This window comes from Nyctereutes procyonoides, unplaced genomic scaffold (genome assembly GCF_905146905.1).
Source record: "Nyctereutes procyonoides isolate TBG_1078 unplaced genomic scaffold, NYPRO_anot_genome, whole genome shotgun sequence".
Taxonomy (NCBI): domain Eukaryota; kingdom Metazoa; phylum Chordata; class Mammalia; order Carnivora; family Canidae; genus Nyctereutes; species Nyctereutes procyonoides.
In genome coordinates, this window is record NW_026575120.1 from 17,507,163 (window position 1) to 17,526,661 (window position 19,499).

At 55.6% G+C, this 19,499-nt stretch overlaps 1 protein-coding gene across 1 annotated transcript; it reads right to left on the minus strand.

Annotated features, from left to right (window-relative positions):
• Window positions 1-13,148: 13,148 nt before the first annotated feature.
• NKX6-3 (NK6 homeobox 3) lies at window positions 13,149-17,102 on the minus strand. Its single transcript, XM_055334597.1, has 3 exons — window positions 16,721-17,102; window positions 14,677-14,846; window positions 13,149-13,382 (listed from the first exon to the last, which is right to left on the minus strand). The coding sequence occupies exons 1-3, from the start codon at window positions 17,100-17,102 to the stop codon at window positions 13,149-13,151; spliced, it is 786 nt and encodes a 261-aa protein (XP_055190572.1).
• Window positions 17,103-19,499: the final 2,397 nt, after the last annotated feature.

A 19,499-nucleotide genomic window follows, 5' to 3' on the forward strand; every position in this document is an offset into this window, starting at 1 on the left:
ATACAGCCAAGCAGTAGGGGCCAGGAGAAGGCAGCCAGTAGGGGCCAGGAGAAGGGAGGGAGGGAGGTAGGGAGGGAGGGTGGAGACCTGAAGCTCCTAGAATGGAGGATTTGGTGGCCCTAGAGAGCTAGGACAGACAGTGGGTTTCCCTCCCTTGACCCCACAGCTCCCCAAATGTATATTCATTGCCTTTGCATAGCATAGACTCAACTCTGGCTGGAAATGAGGTCAGGAGAAGGTTAGCTGGTACCTTCCTATCTCACTGCACCCAGAACCCTGGGCTCCCCTTGCTCCCTCTGTCCCTGTTCTCAGGGTCTGGACAGACACGTGCTCCTCCCTGGTTGCAGAGCGGCCCTGCAGGCGCGAGCAACCGGGGAGGTGCCCGGCCTCCTGGGGTCTCTGGTCCCGCCGCTGCTGCAGTGGGCTCAGGGAAGGGCTGCCTGCGCTCAGATTGATCCACCGGCTGTGATTTGTCATTTCTCTGAGGCAGGCGCTGCTTTCTCTTGCTTCAGGAGGCCCCTTCGACACCTGCTTTATTTTTCTTCCTGCGCTGACGTGACGGGAGACAGGTGTTAAACTACTTAATCACTTTAAAATTGTTTTAATTTTCTGTTTTTTATTGATCTCTCCAGCACCAATTAATCAGCTCACTGGACCAGGCAGTTAGTACATTAAAAATTGTCAGGGAGGCCGTGCATCTTGCAAAATGTCTAAAAAATATTCGGCTAGCAAATTTCGTTTTTCTTTGGCACTCAACAGTCCTTGGCCCCCAGAACTCCCACTTGCAGGGGACCTCTGCCTCCGGAGCTTGTGTCTGGGAGTATTCGGGGTGCAGGAGGGGCCTGGCCAGAGAGGCTTCCTGTGGGGGAAACAGAAGCAGGGGCCCCTTTCAGCACCGATTTGCCCCCTCTCCTTCCACACTTGTTTTTTGCCTTCCACGTTGCATTGGGTCTCCTTTCCCCAGGAGTGCTGGGAACTTTTGTGGAAGGATGTACTTGCTCTGTGACTATGTGTCCTGGCCCACATGAGGGCAGGAATTCATGGTCTCTAGATGTCCTTGCAGCCGGGCACCAAGCCCACAGCCAGATTTCCTCTCTCCGGGACGTCAGCATCTTTGATTTGTCTTTCTGACGTTGCCAAAGCCACCTCCCTGGGACAGGGGGTCTGCCAAACTTGGTAAACTCTCTGCTGGCAGCAGCTTGGTGTCACACTGCCTTGTCGCTGGCACCCTGGTGATGAGCCTGAAGCCTTTCCACAGAACATTCTGGACAGCCCCACCCCCACAGTCACCTGGTCCTGTGCTGCAAGCCCTTTGCCATTTATCTTTTATCACCCCTCTTGAAAATTATTTATTAACTGCTTGGCTGCACTTTCTGAATTAAATAAAAACGGACAGAATAACAGCGGCTTCAACATCATTTCGTAGGGATAGAAATTTGGTTTCTTGTTTTCCCTTTTTGCCCAATTTTCTATCACTTTCCAAAAGCAAGTGCCTTGTTCTTTCTGTGGCATACTGAACACCAAACAGCCCATGTGTGTGCTCTGAAGGGTCCATGCCCTCCCAGTGGGTGCTGTCCTCCTTCCTGCTGCCCTGTGACTACCCCGCCCCCGGCACCGCTCACCCAAGGTCCCCCCGGAGATCTCAGGCTTGGCCCTTTAGAAGCAGGGCTAGCAGCGCCCCGCCCCGAGGAGCACGGGGCATGAGCCCCGGCTGGGGGGCTCTGGGGGCAGGCGGCAGCCCCCGCGTGCTGGCCAGCCAGACTTATCTTCCCTCGGCACCGGCCCCACCCGCTCTGTATTAATTGGTATATGATTGGGCCAGGGCACATAATCTAGTATTGATTTTCTCTCCGGACGCCACAGCTTTATTTGCTCACATCTGCCTTGTGTTTAATTGGTGCTTTGCTCTGGAAACGAGAGATCTTATCGGCCCGTTTGGTTTCTTTTCCTGGGGCACACAGGCACGCACACACCCTCACACCTCCCAGTCTGCGGCCCAGCCCGGCCCCTCCCGGCCCCACCCCCCAGCAGCGAGGCATTCCTGGGCGACAGGAGGCACCCAGGGCGACCCAGGAGGCTTCCTCAGAGACTTCCTGCCTTTACACTTGACCTCAAGCGCGGTGGGCTGATCCTTCCTGGTGGGAACTGTGTGCGACCGTGACTGGGGCACCGCTGACCTCGGGGTCGGACCTGAGTTCAGATGACACCTCTTGCCTGCATGCGGCCTGGAGGCTAACCGTTGGATTTTCTGCCCTGCGGTATCTATCCTCTCCATTTGAGAAAAAGGCAGAATTAGAGAATCACTGTCAATCAGCAGGCAGGGTACCTGGCACTTTGCTCCTTGACCTGTAACGTTGCCCCTCGTGGCCTGGGGAGCTACTCGCGCTGACGGCCTGGTGTGAGAGACGACAACGCTGTGCACCGGAGAGAAAACAGAGGCACCTGAGGCCACATTAGTCCGAGCAGGGTGAGGGGAGCGCGGCTCCCAAGGCTCACAGGCTGGCGAGGCTGCCCACCTCTCCCCCCGCTCCCCGCGCCGCAGAACTCCCTCCCAGCCGGCCGCCCCGTCCAGCCCGGGCCCCGCCGGCCACCCCTGGGCTGTGAGGCTTCGCTTTGCTTCCTTCTGACTCTGGTCCCACACTGGGCCTGGTCCACTCTGGGCTTTTTGTAGCAAAGGAAAGATGTAAAGGCCAGAGGTAAACACGAATTTCCTATTGACACAACATTAATTCTCTTGCTTGGACAGGTGAATGTGCTTTCACTCACTTTGCCAAGATTAATGATGTTTGTTTGCCGGCTCATGGAGGCCCTCACGAGGGGCTTCTGGACGCTTGCCTTCTGGGTCGGCCGTGGGGGAAGAGGCTGGCAGACGGCTATCCACGGAGAGCCCGCCTCTTGCCTCACCTCCCACGTCCCCGTCCCTATTCAGACACTGGTGCCTTCCCCTGGAAGAGACAGGGTCATACGCATTTTGGTTCACGAACGTGAGCTCTGTGTGTCCTGCCCTGTGGGGTCGTAACCCACAGGGCGGTCCCCTATCACCTGGAGCTCTCTTCCCACATGGGTCCTGGCCCCATTTGCACCCACAGGGGTTGTCAAAGGTCGGGTCAGCCTTCGGTTCATCGTTCTGAAGAGCAACAAAGAGTTTTGGCCAGGCCAGGGCTTCTGCAGCGGTGGGGCGGCCCAGGAGCATCAGGATGGGCGGGCGGGGGTGGGCGGAGGAGGAGGGGGTGCCCGACACCACCAGGGAAGCAGTGACGTGCTAGCTGGACGGGGTGCGGGCAACTTCCGTTTGTGACTCTGCAGGCTCAGCGCAACTGAAGCAGAGCAAGGAGGAGCCCAACAGCTCGATCCTTCTGGGTAGGGCAGCCCAGCAGATGGGGCAGGGAGGCGGTGCTGCGCCCCAGGAGTAGGAAGCCCCTGGGGTCGGGGCTGCTGCGGGTCCCCACACTGTCGCGGGCTCTGCTGACAGCCTCGCTGGGCCGGGGGACAGGTAACCCAGCCGACCTCTGCCAAGGCAGCCTGGTCAGTCAGCCGGCCTGAGCTCGAGGCGCTGCTCTCTTCAGGAATCTGAACGGGACTTGGAACTAATGACCCCGAGCGGGGAATGATCGCTGAGTCCAGTCCCGTTCTGTCACCAAGTATGGGGCCGTTTGGGCCCCCTGGCCACCTGAGCTGAGGGGGAAGGGGGTCGTAAAGACAGGAAGAGGGTAGGCCAGCTCTCAGGTCCCCGGTGCGAGGGAAAGGCGCTGGGGAATTCTAGCCCAGGGTGGCTCCCCACGGTCCACCGGCCCTGAAGGGCCAGCCTATAAGCAAACATTGAGGATTGTGATTTATTTGTACTCTTCCTGTTCTTTCATTATAAACCATAGAAACCTAATTCAGGGTTAGGAGCCTGGGGGGCTCAGTTGGATAAGCATCTGCCTTCAGCCCAGGTCATGCATGATCCTGGGGTCCTGGGATGGAGCCTGCTTCTCCCTCTGCCCCTCACCCTCTTGTGCTCACGCGTGCTCTCTCTCTCTCAAATAAATAAAATTTTTTTAAAGATTTTATTTATTTATTCATGAGAGACATTTTATTTTATTTATTTATTCATGAGAGAGGCAGAGACAGAGGGAGAAGCAGGCTCCATGCAGGGAGCCTGATGTGGGACTCGATCCCAGGACCCTGGGATCACACCCTGAGTCAAGGGCAGATGCTCAATCGCTGAGCCACCCAGGCATCCCAGTCTGAGGTTTTTAGAAGGATTTTTGAGGTCCTCAAGCCGAAGTCTCTCTGAGTATGAGAAAAGAGATTTGGAGCGGACAGCTGCCAGTGATTCCATGGGTAATTTTTTTTCTTATGTTATTTTAATGTGTCCACTGAAGTGTAATTATCCTGTAAAATACACCCACCTTAAGGGATCAATTTTTAAAGTAGACTTACAGAGTTGTACAACCATCCCCACAATGCAATGTTAGAACCTCTCCCTCACCCCAAATAGTGCCCTCATGCCCACACACGGTGTCCTTGCATTGCCACAGTAAATTGGACTGGGCACTCTGCCTGTGAGCCTTGGTCTTCCATCTGTAATTTGGGATGGGATCCTTGATTCCCAAAGATGGGTGTGGTGTCACAGTTGTGAGGCTTGAAGGACCACCGTGTGTGCATGCAAATATAAATAAATCTTTTTAAAAAGAAAGAAACCCAATCCAACCAGCATCAAGCCAAAAGGGTATTATCTCCAGAAAAGGCTACGAGTAGTTGAGGCCTGGCTGAGATTAGGCCTGAAACAGCATTACCCCTGCAGTTCCCGCTGTCCCTCCACCTCTCAGCCCTACTTGTCCCCGGGGCTGGCTCCCTTCTCTGGCGGGCACACCCCCACAGAAGTGAGACAGGGAGCAGCAGCCAGAAGGAGAGCCAGGTGTCAGACAGGTAAGAGGGTGTTTGTGGGGGTGGGGAGCAGGGGGTGTGTGATCTGGGGACAACCTCGGTCCTTGCTCATTGGCTACAGCTGAGCCCAGGCCCCTCCCAGGAGGGATCATCACACAACCGGAGAGGTGGCACTTGCTGATTGGCTTAGGCCCATGTCTGTCAGGCTCGCCCACACTACATCAATCAAAGAGGCGGGAGGATTGTTGTTGGGTGGAGAGATCACGGTGGCCTTAGGAAAAGGCAAGGGTCAGTGCCAGGGAAGGCCCCATGCCGTGAGTGTAGAAGCTGCCATTCACTGAGCCAGGGACTGCACTTTACAGTTATCCTGCACCTTGCCCACAGACCCTCTTGCCCTGGCTCTTACCACCATGGCTCCAGGTGGTCCCAGCTAAATGGTATTAGAAACTGCAGATTGCATTCTTTTCCAGAACACAGTGGCAGTGGTTTAGCAAATCTCTCGGAGCAGGGTCTCTCCCAGGAGCCCTGGAAGGTTTGACTCTAATAGAGTTTCTCACAAGTACCTACAGCCACAGAGCTGATTCAGCAGCAGGATACTCTGCCCTCTGTCCATCCGTCTCCCTCAGGAGGAAGATCCAGACCATCCTTGCTGCCTTCTCTACTTGAACTCTTTGTCACTGGGGAAGAAGGAAACCCTACAGAACCCAGGGTACATCATTGCGAACAACCCTGAAGCTACAGAGAGAACCAAAATGTGGGTTTAAATCGATTTGGGCTTCTAAAATCACTATTTGCCAAATATGTCCACTTCAGTGCCCTGGGCACTTGTTCCTCAGACACATTCCAGGGACACCCCTCACCCAAAGGAGGGACGATCCGGAAGGGCCCAGGGAATCCCTATGCCTGACAAACCATCTGTCTGATGAGCTTGGGAAACAACCTCGGTGAACATCTTCCCTGGCTGGGGCAGATCTGCTCCTTTTATGGATGCTGGCCCGCGGCTACAAAGCAGCAGAAGCCACTCCAAGAAAAATGGTGTTTTCTGTAGCCACGCACTGCCACGCATTTGATGAGAGTGTCTTTCGCTAGAGGACTTCGTCTGGTCCTCTTGTGTCCTCTGTAGCTTCCAGGTTGTTAACATCCACAGAGGAGACACAGCCTGGACTGAGGAGACACAGAGTTTTGATCCTGCACAGATCACAGTTTCCTCATATGCAGGTTGGGGATAAAGTCTGAAGACTACTCTATCAGAGAATCAAATCCAAGAATGTGGGTGGAAGTGTACAGAACGCTGTAGTGAGTATGGTGCTATTATTTCAAATGAGGATTCAGTCATTGCTTTTCATTCAAACTCTATAAATTCCAATGGTGAGGTCATATAAATACCGTCCGTGATTCTTACCAATGAAAATCGCCTTTATTCTAGTGCCCCTTCTCCTATAATAAAGGATATAATGCTTTTGATGAGATATGGTGTCGCATGGATCAACAGGGAATTGCATTTTTGTTAATGTACATTGCCATTAATTAAATTCCTTACCCCCTGCCTCCTGGGGGTCCCTATCTTCTCTGTGAAGCCCTTCCTCACAGCACTGATAGCACCGTGTTCCCGTTCTTTTCTTGCCAGCTGGTCTCCTCCTTCTAAATTCTGAACATCAGGACAGGAGGAAGCTAACAGAGTTAGGGAGCCCGGCAACAAGCGCAGTGACAGCAAAAAGCAGACCATGTGGATTTTAACTTATCAACACAAATGATCCTAATTTTCTTTTCAAACAGTTCACAGCCCCCTAATTCAAATGGCCCCTCTTTCTCCCCTTCTGTGGTAGTTTAAAGTGGGAGCTTCAGAGTCAGACTGGGTTAAGCTGTGTGACACAGGGCAAGTTACTGTGTCCCAGTGGCTATAAAATAGGTATAATATGGTGCTTATTTCATTTGATTTTTTTTTTAATGAAATGAGAGACGCCCCTGGAACAGGTCATGGCACCATGAGTGTTTAATAAATTTGTGCGGGAAGCAACCACAGGAGCAGTAGTAGATGTGATCCTCAGTTTCTTCATCTGGAAAACAGGGTTACTAAATCATACATGGCTGTTGGCAGACAAGTGAGTGGGTGTGAGTAAAGCATTTGGAAGGAGTCTCTTTCACAGAAGGTGCTGGAGTCTTCTTCTGTGGTATAGGGAACAGAAGAACACCTCTTTGGCATCCTGACCCAAAGTCACAGCTCTTGGCCTGGGTACAAAGTGACCACAAGGGTTCCCTTAGCCTCATTCCCATGACCTCTTCCTCCCAAATGACAGAGGTCTTTCTCTCCACAGGTTTGTACCAAATTCCTCCATAACCTCCCAACCCACCCTCAGAACCAAGTCGAAATAACATGATCCGATAGTCAGAACAGCACATTTCTTTATTTGGTACCATTTTGTTGATCTGAGCATCATCAGAGTGAATTATTCTAAGCAAAATAATTTTCCAGTGAAAATCCTTCTAAAATATCATTCTCTTCCACCATCTTATGCAAAGGACAAAGGACACGGTTGAATCTGATGGCTCTCGGGGGCCAGGCAGGCCAGGTAACCATGTGGACATTGTTATGAACACGGAACACGAGCCAGAGCCGTCTTTAAGGACTGCTGACGTAAGTCGGGTTTTCTATTACTTTTTTTTTTTAAGATTTTATTTATTTATTCATGAGAGAAACAGAAAGAGAGAGAGGCAGAGACACAGGCAGAGGGAGAAGCAGGCTCCATGCCGGGAGCCCGATGTGGGACTCGATCCCGGGACTCCAGGATCGCGCCCTGGGCCAAAGGCAGGCACCAAACCGCTGAGCCACCCAGGGATCCCATGGGTTTTCTATTACTTAATGCCCCAGAGGGCCATGCTCTGAAATTCCTCTTTCTCCTGGTGGGCTGCTGCATGCGCATAGTTTCCTCCCTGCCTCTAGACTCTGGGCCTCTGCCGCTAGTCTCGCAGCCGAGGGGCTTCGGCTGTGCCTGGGAGAGCAGGGCATGCCTTGCGGTTGCTACTTTCTTGTCCTCGAGACTTTTAAAAATTTTGCTCACACACAGGGCGCCTGGTTGTCTCAGTGGTTGAGCGTCTGCCTTTGGCTCAGGTGGTGATCCTGGGGTCCTGGGATCGAGTCCCCCATCTGCTTCTCCCTCTGCCTATGTCTCTGCCTCTATGTCTCTCATGAATAAATAAATAAAATCTTAAAACGAACTAGGGGTGATAGGGAGGTGGGCAGGGGGTGGGGGGTGACTGGGTGACGGGCACTGAGGGGGGCACTTGATGGGATGAGCACTGGGTGTTATTCTATATGTTGGCAAATTGAACACCAATAAAAAAATAAATATATTAAAAAAATCTTAAAATTTTTGCCCACAGTCGGGTCCTGACTATGTTTTCCGTGGTCACAAATGCTATGAGTGTACCTATGCTCATCTGTATCCATTGAACCACTTTTTTTTTAATTTTTATTTATTTATGATAGTCACACACACAGAGAGAGAGAGAGAGAGAGAGAGAGAGGCAGAGACATAGGCAGAGGGAGAAGCAGGCTCCATGCACCGGGAGCCCGACGTGGGATTCGATCCCGGGTCTCCAGGATCGCGCCCTGGGCCAAAGGCAGGCGCTAAACCGCTGCGCCACCCAGGGATCCCCATTGAACCACTTTTTATTGAGCACCCAATTTGGGCCAGATTCCATGCTCTGAGAAGAGAAGTGTTAGCCACACACATTCACACAGCAGTACCCACTCTGGATCCTCTCACACTGTAGCGTGCCTGGTGTGCATGGGAGAATCCAGTTAAAAGGCAGATTCTGGATTGGGGCCTGCAGGTCTGTGTTTCTAACAAGTCCCAGGTGAGGCCGCTGCTGGTGCCCAGATCATGTCTTAGAGTAGCAAGGCTTCAGGGCAGGCCATACAGACCCAGGGGTTTCAGGGGCCAGGCAGGCCAGGTAGCCATGTGGAGCCCAGGCACCCAGAAGTGCCCGGGAACCCCTTACTGCACCAGGCATGCCCTGCTGCTAGGCCTATCACTTTTCTATAAAAGCACAGTCTGCCCCTGAAGAAACACATCTGCAAGCTGAATTCAGCCCCTCCCAGAAGGCCAAAATCTCAGGCAGTTTGCAGGTCAACGAGCCTGGTCACACACAAATCCTTCCATAATGGCCCAGGTAGCAGGTGGCCTGCCGGGGCTAAACGGCTGGCAGGAACAGGTTGCTGGTCCCTGGTCCCTCCATCGTGGAGAACTGTTTAGCACTGGCTCTGCCGCTCCCTGGAGGCATGAGCTTGTGGACGGCGGAGAGAGCATGAGCATGCTCATGTTTATGTGCTCATGCTGCTCTATGCATGGTCTGCAATTGCCTTTATCTTCTCTGCCCATGCGGAGTGGGTTGTCAGCCTCATTTTACAATGAGGAAACTGGATTTCAAGAGGTTAACTAACTCAGTCACATGACCCAACTCCTAGTTGGTGACACAGGACTGGAACCTCAAAGCCCTCTGGAAAATGCAGCAGGTCCTGTCGAGGGTCTGCATATGCTGGGCACACTCATTGGCTCTGACCTCACAGAGCCGCTGCAAGGGCTGTGTCACAGATGAATATATTGAGGCTCGGTGACTGAGTAACCGGCCCAGGGCCCAGGGCAGAGCCAGGATGGAACTGAACACAGTCCTCTATGCTATGCTGCAGGAGAAGCCTCGGGTCAGTGGCGCCCAGCCCCAACCCCTGGAGGGGCCTGAGTATGAGGGGGGGTTGCCAGAAGTGGAATTCCATGACCCCATCTCCTTTTTAACTGTTGAGATCAGGATGTGGCCATTCCCAACTCGGTAAGACACTGCCATCCCCGTACTTGCACCCAGCCTGGCAGGATGTGTCCTGTGTCCTTCTCTCGTTGGCAGCCACAATGGGAGGCTTTGGGACAATCTGTCTCTTAGAGCCTCCTGGGCTGCCCATTAGAGCACGACTCTGTGTCTACTGGAAACCCAGGATTTCATTTCTTCCCCCTTGTCTCATCCCTGAAAAGTTTGTGATGTGGTAGGAGAGGACTTGCAAGAGGCGTGAAATTCCAAAATAACTTTGGATTTTTGTTAAACTCCGGACATACAAGAAATCCCTTTTATAACCAGGCATAAAATGCCTATGGCCGGGATGCCTGGGTGGTTCAGTTGGTTAAGTGTCTGCCTTCAGCTCAGGTCATGATCCCAGGGTCCTGGGCTGAGCCCCACATCGGGCTCCGTGCTCAGCAGGGAATCTGCTTCTCCCTCTTCCCTCTACCCCTCTCCTTCTACCCCTCCACCCTGTTCATGCATGCTCTCTTGATCCCACTCTCTTGAGCTCTCAAATAAATACAGTCTTTTAAAAAATGCCTATGGCTTATTATTTCTTTATGATAGATGAAGGGACGTAGCCTTGAGTTCTCCCCCGCAACACACATAAACACACACATACACACACTCACACACCATGTAGGTGCATATCTGCAGAGAACAAGCCTTATTCCAGATTGCCCTTGGGCATCTGGGCCGTTCACCTTGGGTTCTTCTCCTCCTTCCGAGTGCAGCATGAGGCAGTAGCTGTGCCTCGCTGGGTACCTGTGTTCGGGCTGCCCGTGAGAGTAGGAGAGAGATAGAGGAGATGTCTGGGAGGATGGAGTCTTTGAGCCAGAGGTTCCAACGGCAGGTGTCCTGGAATTTTGAGACTGGAGAAGATTTTGTTTAGCTCAGCAAATATCTCCCCAGGAAAAAAACCTCCCCCAGGCTTGATTTAATGCTGACCCCAAGGACCTGAATCAACACGCAAGAATTACAACGGTAAGAGAGCAGTTGGGATTATAATATGCTTACAAAAGAAGCAAACAAGCTCAATGTTGGGGACCGCTGGCCTCTTCCTCTGTACCTGCTTAATAACTTTGCCCATGGATTACGTTAGCAGCCTCCTCTGGGCCCTCAGGCCGCATGCCCTCCTCAAAGTGCTCCAGAGACACTGTGCGGCACTTGGCTCCCCAGAGCCCACAGAGGTTTTTTGTTTTGGGGGCCATGCTGAGTGAATCCTGGGGTGCCCCCAGGCTGCTGTCCCACCTGCTGCAGCATGGCTGTGGGGGCCCCACTCAGGCCCCACGAGTCAGTGGAGGGTTCCTCAATGCAGCCTGTGGCCAGCTGCATACAGAGATGGCACTCAGTTCCTATAAGCTGCCTTCTCGTCTCCTTCCCACTGTACCTCCATAAACACTGAGTGTGGGCACCATTGTGGATTGAAGGTTAGAACTTAAACGCATTCTATGTTTTCTTGTCAGTCACTCCTGTCCTCTGGGTCCACTGGGGTTATTATGAAAGCTTGGTGCCTCCGTTGCCAAGAGGCCCAGCTGGGGTCTTCCTCCTTCCCTTGTTCTCACTCCAGGCTGATTCCCCTGGCCAGAGTCTCCCATTCTGGGGGCCCAAGGGACCAACAAAGGACTTGGGACAGCAAAGGGGCAGCTGCCTCACTTCTCAGACCCTGTTGGTGTTTGCACAGATCATTCAGGTTGGAAGGGTCCTGAAAGCACACCTTGTTTTGGCCTCTCATTTCACAGAAAAGGCTTTGAGGGGCTATGCCTGGGGCAAGTGGACACGAGATCCTTGGAATCCACTTTTGGCTTGCCCCCATCCCCCTTCTGTGACTTGGCTTAGGTACCTTCTGAGCCCCAGTTCCCTCATCCATGCAACGAGCATAATACCTACCTCTTAGGTTCCTTGTGAGGTCAAGTGAGGTCATCCAGGCCTTCCACATGGGAGAATTTAGTAGGGCGGGTGTGCAGTTAATGTCAGTGCTTCTATTCTCTCCACCCCTTCAATCTTTTCTTTACAGTACCTAGTTCCCCAAATGGACCATTCCCCCCATGAGGCTGTGAATTCCTGAAGGTCAGGAGCCCCATTAAAGTCTTCAGTTTCTTAGCACCTATGACAGTGCCTGGCATTGACCAGTGAAATTCCAAATTGACCAGTGCTATGCAAAGTTTCCAGACCCCCAGAGCACAGATCCCCCACCCTGGGAGAAGAGGCCTGTCCTTGGGAATGCCCCCCACAGAGGCTTGGCTGGGATTCCACAGCCAGTTTCACAGAAGCACATGAGCCATGGGGATGTTTCTGGGACTTTTATTTTTATTCTTTATATTTTAAAAGCCAGTAAAGATGGGCAAATGCTCTGTCCCCTTGGGTTGCATTCCTCTGGCCAGCCCCCACCCACCTCCCGAGCCCCACCCACCTGCCCAACCTGGGAATCACCTGGGCTGAAGAATGCCACCGGGCTACTGCCCTGCACTACACCACCTCCAGCAGCAGGCTGCAGGGCAGTCTAAGGAAGTGCCAGGGGATCCATGCAGGCCCTTGGTGCCTCCGGTCCCTGCAGGGGCCTCTCCCTTCCTGCGTGGGCACCCCAGCTGGGGAAGCAGGGGTTCTAGGCCACTTCCAGCCCTGCCAATCTCCCCTGTCCCCAGGTGATCTGGTCCTTGTATCAGCACAGAGGGAAGCCCAGGTGAGAGGCTCTGGGGTGCAGCATCAGCTCCTCGGAATCTCTCATGTTTTTTTCTGCCTCTGCCTCCAACCTCCTTCCTTCCCAGCAGAGGGAAGGGGTGTCTTGTCTTTTCCTATTCTGGGGGAATCCCAGAGGAGGTCGGAGGAAGGAGGCCAGGAGGAGGTGTCCCTCCAGGGACGTGATCCTTGATTGGGGTGTCAGGAGTGTTTCTCCTTCACTGGGACCCACTCGCCCTATCTGAGGTGCACTTCCTCCAGTTGGGGGTCTCCAGTGGTACCGTTCCCGTGCCAAGGTCGGAGGGTGGCACCCGGACTTGTCATCTTTTCTTCTGCAGTCAGCCAACAGCACCCTGGCCTCCCAGCTCCCACAGCAGAAGGCAGCAGACCTCTGCTCCCGCCAGCTGTCTCCTGGGGATGCCCCCCCCCCGCCCCCAGCTAGATCACAGTGGCAAGTCCACGAGCCCACAGCCACGTTCCTGGCCGCAGAGCCCGGTCGTTTTCATCTACCTGTGCCCTGGTGAGTTTGTGGAGCGGGCAGGGCAGGCCTGGGCCCCAGGGGTGCAGGACGGCCCCCGGGTGCCGGGTCCGGGGGCGCACGGACCCCCCCACCGCCGCCGCCGCCCCCTGCCCTCCGCCCTCCGCCCTCTCCTCCCCCCTCCCTCCTTCTGCCCCCCTCCCCCCGGGCGCCGCGGCCCCCCTGGCGGGGCGGGGCGGGGCGGGGCGGGGCTGAGCAGGGGCGCCGCGGGGTCCGGGACGGGGCGGGGGCGTCAGACGCTGTGCGCGCCCAGGCTGAGCACCGAGAAGGCGGCGCGGTGCTTGCGGAGCAGCAGGCGGATCTTCTCGTCGTCCGAGTCGGGGTCGAGCGGCTTGTTGTACTCGTCGTCCTCTGTCTCCGAGGCCGCGCGCTCCCCGCCGCCGCCGCCCGCCGCCCGAGGCGTGGAGGACGACGGCTCCAGGGCGCTCTTCTTGCGCCACTTGGTCCTTCGGTTCTGGAACCACACCTGGGGCGGGGGGGGGGGGGGGGCTGAGGGTCGTGCACGCACAGCACGCACGGGGACCAGCCCCCAGGAGGGTGACCCCACTCGGCGGCAGGGACCCGGGGTCCTGATTGTCATAGTATAACAAATAGCTCAGTAAGACCAGCTGGTAATAGTCACACCGTTTGGGGTAAAATAGAAACAAATGCGTGTAAGTGCAGCAGCCCTTCTGCTGAGCCCTCCTCCCTGCGATGGGTCTTCTCCTTTGCCACCTGGGCACTTGGACGGAGACGCTGGAATGCGCAGGTGAGGGCGTTCAGCAGGTGCATCATAGGCCTTCACTGAACTTCGTGAATCATTTCTTCCTAATTATAAAAGTAACATTTTCATTGCTTAGCAGAGCTGAAGAAGGCAGACAAGTGCCTAAAGAAACTGAAAGGTCGGAAAGAGGGCTCTTGGAGTCAGCAGGCCGGGAGGCTGTGGACGTAGGTGACAGCCCCTGTCCTTCCCTCTTATGCTTTTAAGCCCATCGTAGTGTCACAGAGCTGGGCAGCTCCCGGCTTGCCTCAACACCTCAAAGCTTTCTTTTTGGCCCCCCCGTCCTGGGCAAAGACTCTTGGGAGAGCTCTAGCGTCACGGCTCTCTCTGGGAGCCTGGAGGCAGAAGCCCATTTACTGATTTCAGGCTCGGTGGCCAGTGATGTGAGCATGACCCTTGCCTCCGGCTTGGAGGCTCCCTGCCCCAGTTTCCCACCCGGGCTTCATTTGGGTGGACCTGGAAGGAGGGGTTTTCTTCGCCTTATTGGCAAACCAAGGCAGGCTTCTCCTGCCAGCTGATGCAACAATCCTATAAGGCTGGTGGTTCTGAGCCAGCCCAGAGACTGGCCAGAGGCTGCCATGAGCTCTTGATATTTCTGGCCATCACTGTGCAGAGGAGGGGAAAGCATTAGACTGGTGCCCCGCAGTTCTGGAATTGAGTCCCAGCTCTGCGCCTGGTAACAGCCAGGCAACCTTGAGCCACAGGCTCAGCTGAGATGGTTTCTTCGGACGTAAAGTGGGTAAGAATCCCCACCTCCAGGTTGCCGTGAGGCTTAATGAACTCCTACACTCATCGCTCTCCAAATAGAGTATTGACATCTGGTTATGGTGATTATCGCCCTCTCCAGGGCTCGCTGGGCAGGCAGCGCCCAGACAGCAGGACGGCCTCGGCCGAGAGCCGGAGTTGCTGGGAGAGCAAAGTGCTTTTCTCCTGCGCAGCGGTATCCCGTCCTGGCAGGCCGCGCCCGCGAAGGCAGAGCCCTTCTCCCACACAGACTCACCTTGACCTGCGACTCCGTCATCCCCAGCGAGTAGGCCAGCCGTGCCCTCTCAGGGCCGGCCAAGTACTTGGTCTGCTCAAAGGTCTTCTCCAGGGCAAAGATCTGGTGTCCCGTGAAGGTGGGCCGGGTGTGCTTTTTCTTGTGGATGCTGTCGCTCAGGGGATCCGGGGCTGGTGAGAGGAAGAAGGTGTGTGGTTAGCAGGATGAGTGGGGGTGCCAGCCCTGTCCTGCCTCTCCCACTGGGCGAGCTCCCTCCTCTGGAGAAGCCACTGAGTTGTGAGGGCATCGTGACACCGCTAATCAAGAGGCAATAGTGACTGTGACCTCTGCCCTGTCCAGACAGTCAGGGACCCCGAGAGGGCACCTGCCTCAGGTGAGAGCTCCTTAGGGGCAGAGGGAGCTTACAACCTGCCCTGGTCTCCTTCTTCTCTGCGTCATGTTCACTACTCAGTTCTGCTGCCTTCCCTCCAGGGGCAACAGGACTTTTTTCTGGATCTTCTTGGTTTTCTCACCAAGGCACACACCACGCACCTTCCACCAATAGCCAAGGCCTCAGGGGGTCTGGGGATTCCTCCTCTGCCTAATTCCTTGTTCTTGGGATCTCACTTTCCAGGTTTCTGAGAAAACCAGAGCTTTCAGCCTCAAGTTACTGCTTGCCCTTGTCACCAGGCCTAGAAGTCCTGTGGCCTCAGGCCCCTGGAGAGTCTGCACGCAGAGGTCCAGGCCCTGCTCCTGCACCACTGGGGCAGCTGCTCGGGCTGGAGGGCCGCAGGGCTCGGGGAGGCAGAAGGCCCACCTGTCGGGCCTTGGTCAGGGTGGCCCCATAGCTCATGTCCCATCTCCACATGTTAGAGGTAAGGAAACTGAGGTACTAGAAGGGGAAGAGACTTCCCAAGAGACTATCCTCTGCAGTCCTCTCTCCCTGTGTGTTGATTCAGCTACCAACTGAGGTATTTTCCTGTGTGTGGCTATGCACTTGGGATTGAAGAGTAGCGGAGAGAGTGCGGGGTGGGGAGGGGACAATGGATGTTCCAGAGACCGAGGCCTCTAGAGCACCCCCCAAACCAGTTCCAAGAGATGAGGTCTTCGCCTGCATGGAACTTGCCATGTTTTGGGTAGAGTGAGGGGTGTGCTATGGGACAGTGTAGCAGATGGAGGGGCCGATGTGTTTGGGGTTTCCTTGGTGGGCCCCAAGCCCCTATGGCAGAGAGGTGCAGGTTCCTTCCACCTCCACCCCTGCCAGGTCCCGGCTGGGCCTCCGTGGCACAAGGATGGCTCCTGCAGCCACTGTTACCTCCCTGCCTCCTGGGTGAGCCTCACCTGCCAGTGGAGGTCTTGCCACCACCTCCGGGCCCTGACTGGCTCATGGGACCCCGTACCAGTTCTCCAAAAACAGGGTTGGGCATGGTAGGGTGGGGAGACACCCCCCACTACTACTGGGCCAAGTCTGACTTGACTTGGCTGCTGCTCCTAGAGGCTGAGCAGTTGTCGCCACTACTGTTGACATAAGCCCTGAGGAGGGCAGGGGAAACCACCCCCCGGATCACAGGCAGGATCCAGATGGAGTCCCTGAATGGTGTCGTGTTGGGGCCCGGGAGGGGGGCTATCCGGGAAGGGGTGCTCTGGCAACCTCTCACCGGGGACAGCGTTTGCCTGCTCTGGATGAAGAAGTGACATGGGCTCTGAGTTTGGGGAGGAAGGTGAGCTCACGGGCCACCTGGGACCCTCTGGACCTGCCACGGGCTTCTGGGTGTGCCACGTGGTCTTCTCCAGACCTGGAGCCCCCCGGGCTTTCTAGGAGGGCAGCTGAGGCAGCATCTGGTAAGGGAGGGGGCGAGGGGCCGAGACGCCCATCCAAGCAGAGCTGGGGGGTTGCCGGGGACGGGGACGGGAGGACTCACACCTGTGCCCCCTGAGCCACGGGGCTGAGGACAGGTGGAGGCCGTACGGCCCACCGTGTGAGCGCCCCTCCCAACCTGCCCTGATGGCGGGGCGCCAGCCGCCCCCCCCCCCCCCCCCCCCCCCCCGCCCCGGCCGTACTCACTGTGGCTGCACTGCCGCCCGGCTCGCCAGTCCTGGCCCGAGTCCGCCCAGCAGTTCCGGGTCCGGGGTGGGTACTCGCTGGCGGCCTTGGGGAAGTTCCCCACCTGGGGTCCGTAGTAGACGCCCTGGGAGCCCAGTCCGCCAAAGCCCGCCACGTGGGGGTAGCTGGAGAGGAGGCTGCTGTTCGGGGTGGCCGCGGGCCTGCTCAGGATGTCCGTGATCCCGTGGGGGGTCCCGGCGGCCAGCTGGGGGCCGAGCCCCGGGGGGCTGAGCTTGTAGAAGGAGTTCTGCACGGAGTACTGGCACACGGGGGCCTTCACCTCCGAGAACTGAGCCAGCGGCGTGTTGTTCAGCAGGAACGTCCCCTGCAGGTTGGACTCCATGATCCTCGGGTCGGGGCGAGGCAAGGTGAGAAGCCCGAATCCAGGCCCCTACAGCCGGAGACCCCGAGCTCTGACCCAGGAGCCCATGGCAGGTCCGGAGGGTCCCGGGCGGCCCGAGCCCTGGCCAGGGGCCCAGCGCCTACGTCAGCGGCTCAGAAGTCAGGTGCTCCTGGGGCCGGTGCGCGGCCTCCCCGGCGCCCCTTGGCTCTCTCCCGGTCCAGCCCGGAGAAAGGCAGCTCCCCGCGCCTCAGCTCAGACCCTTCCTCTGCCTCTGGATCTGGGGACCCTTCATGAGAAGTTTTAAGTTCGGAGAAGCAACATTTCCCTGATAAAGATATGGCCCATTAGAATACAGACCCGAGACTGGCTGAGCTGCGAGAGGCGCGGCGCCATTGGTCGAAACCCACGCAGGCCTCACATTGGCTTTTCCAAGACAAATTGCACTTTGAAAGATTGACTGTAAAATCAGCCAGGGTGTGTGTGTGTGTGTGTGTGTGTGAGTGTGAGTGTGAGAGAGAGAGAGAGAGAGAGAGAGAGAGAGAGAGAGAGAGAGAACAGAGAATGAGCTCTGGAAGCTGTTCGTTCTCAGAGGGTCTACCTCTCCTGGTTCCCAAGTCCAGCATCTACGAAGAGGAGGGTACCTGGGGCCCCCAGAAGCTCCCGAGGCAGCTAGAAATTACAGTGCCTGCACCTGCTCCCTGAGGGTGAGGAGGCCAGGCTCAGGGGTCGCTGTCCTGGGGTGCCCAGGCCTCCTTCTGAGCAGATGTCCAAGCCAGAGTGTGGAATCTGAGTGTGGGTGCAGCTCCTCCTTCCTCCAAGCTGGGATGGGTAAGTGGGGAGGCTGGGCTTTGGCTGGGGTACTGGGGGGTGGGGATGTGCCTCTCATGAGCGGCCTCAGAGCCTGGGAGTGGGAGCCTGCCCGGCTGACCGGGGCAGGAGGTGGGATTGGAGCAGCTCTGCACGTGCTGGGCGTGTGCCCTTCCCCCCTCTGCCTTGGAGGAGCCTTTCCTGATTCCCTCCGTTCTCCCATCTTCCTCCTCCGAGGAGTCGTCTGTGCCTCTGCTGGAGTCATTGCCATGTTCTGTCTGGCTTGGCACCTGGGTTGGAAAGCTCTGATGGCTGAGATGGCTGTTGATTCAGTGATGGGTCCTCCTGGCAGGCACTTGGTTGGTGCTCAGTTATTATTTGATGGATGGGACTAAACTGAGTTGCAGAGCACCCATATGCCTTTTTTTTCTAATTAATTTTTATAACCTACAAGGCTCTACTGGGGGCTGTCTTCCATTTTACAAAGAGAAACCACGGTGAATACCCGGTTATTTCCATATGGGGTGGCATCTCTTCTTGCAGTTATTGTTGTTTTTCTTTTTGTTTTTAAAGTGGAAAGCAGCATGCCACTGAACATGTAAAATGACAGGAAAATAGTGACTGTCAGGCAGAGAGACTTCTGTCCCCCTCTGCTGGGCAGTTCTGAAGCCTTTCCTGATCAGGCTGTGGGTTCCTTGGCTCTCTCAACACTCCGTGCTCCCACTTTGGCAGGTGGAGGAAAGAGGTGCTCTTCGCTGGCCTTCTCCAGGGCTTCCAGCTGCAAGTCTGGACCCAGGACCCGAGGAGAGCTCCCCTCTCACCCAGAGCCCACCTCTCCCCACGCTGCTGTTACCTGTTCCTTGTGGAACTGGCTGCTCCCAGCCATGTTCTCTGAGGTGTGCAGCTTAATACGAGAAAGACCTCACACAGGCTGTGGAGATTATTTCCCTAGGAATTTAGGCTAGAAACAAGAAAAAAAAGGACTTTACCGGAGTTGGCTGTGCTCCCAGGCTGCCCATCACAACCATTTGGGACACTTAATTCCGATTCTCATGTTGTTGCTGCCTGAGCCCACCCAGGCGACTGTGATCCTGAAACTGTTTTTCAAACCTCTCTGGGTGAGACGGCTGCACTGCCTGGACTGGTGCCTTGTCTTGGGGGTCTTTTCTGATATTGAGGGAGAAGCTACAGACTGTTTGAGGGCTGGCAGTGCTCTTCAGCCCCTGCGACTTGACTTTGTCACCCCTGATGGGAACTTATGAGGAAGAAAGCTGCAGCAAATATTGTGATTCTAATAAATGTCAGGCTTGACAAAGGCGTTCATGTTTGGGAATCCCAGGATGACAAACTATAGAGACTTTAGCAGTTGTTTAATCCATTCCCCCATCTGACAGATGGGAAAACTGTGGCCAGCTTGGTGACCAGCCTCATGAAGTGTTCAGAACTAGTGAGGAACAGGGCAATTTTCTCAAAAGTTCTCGAACTTTGAATGGCATTGGGTGCAGGGGCCAGATACCTTCATAGGGGGGCACTGGGCCATCTCCCTTAGCGTGTACTGTGGGTTCAACCATGCACATGCCCCCCGCCCCC

Coding starts and splice junctions, on each gene's coding strand:
- NKX6-3 (XM_055334597.1), bottom strand. CDS start 17,102: ATGGAGTCCAACCTGCAGGGGACGTTCCTGCTGAACAACACGCCGCTG. Junction 14,847..16,720: donor CGGGCGGCAGTGCAGCCACA/GTGAGTACGGCC, acceptor TCCTCTCACCAG/CCCCGGATCCCCTGAGCGAC. Junction 13,383..14,676: donor TGACGGAGTCGCAGGTCAAG/GTGAGTCTGTGT, acceptor CCCCCGCCCCAG/GTGTGGTTCCAGAACCGAAG.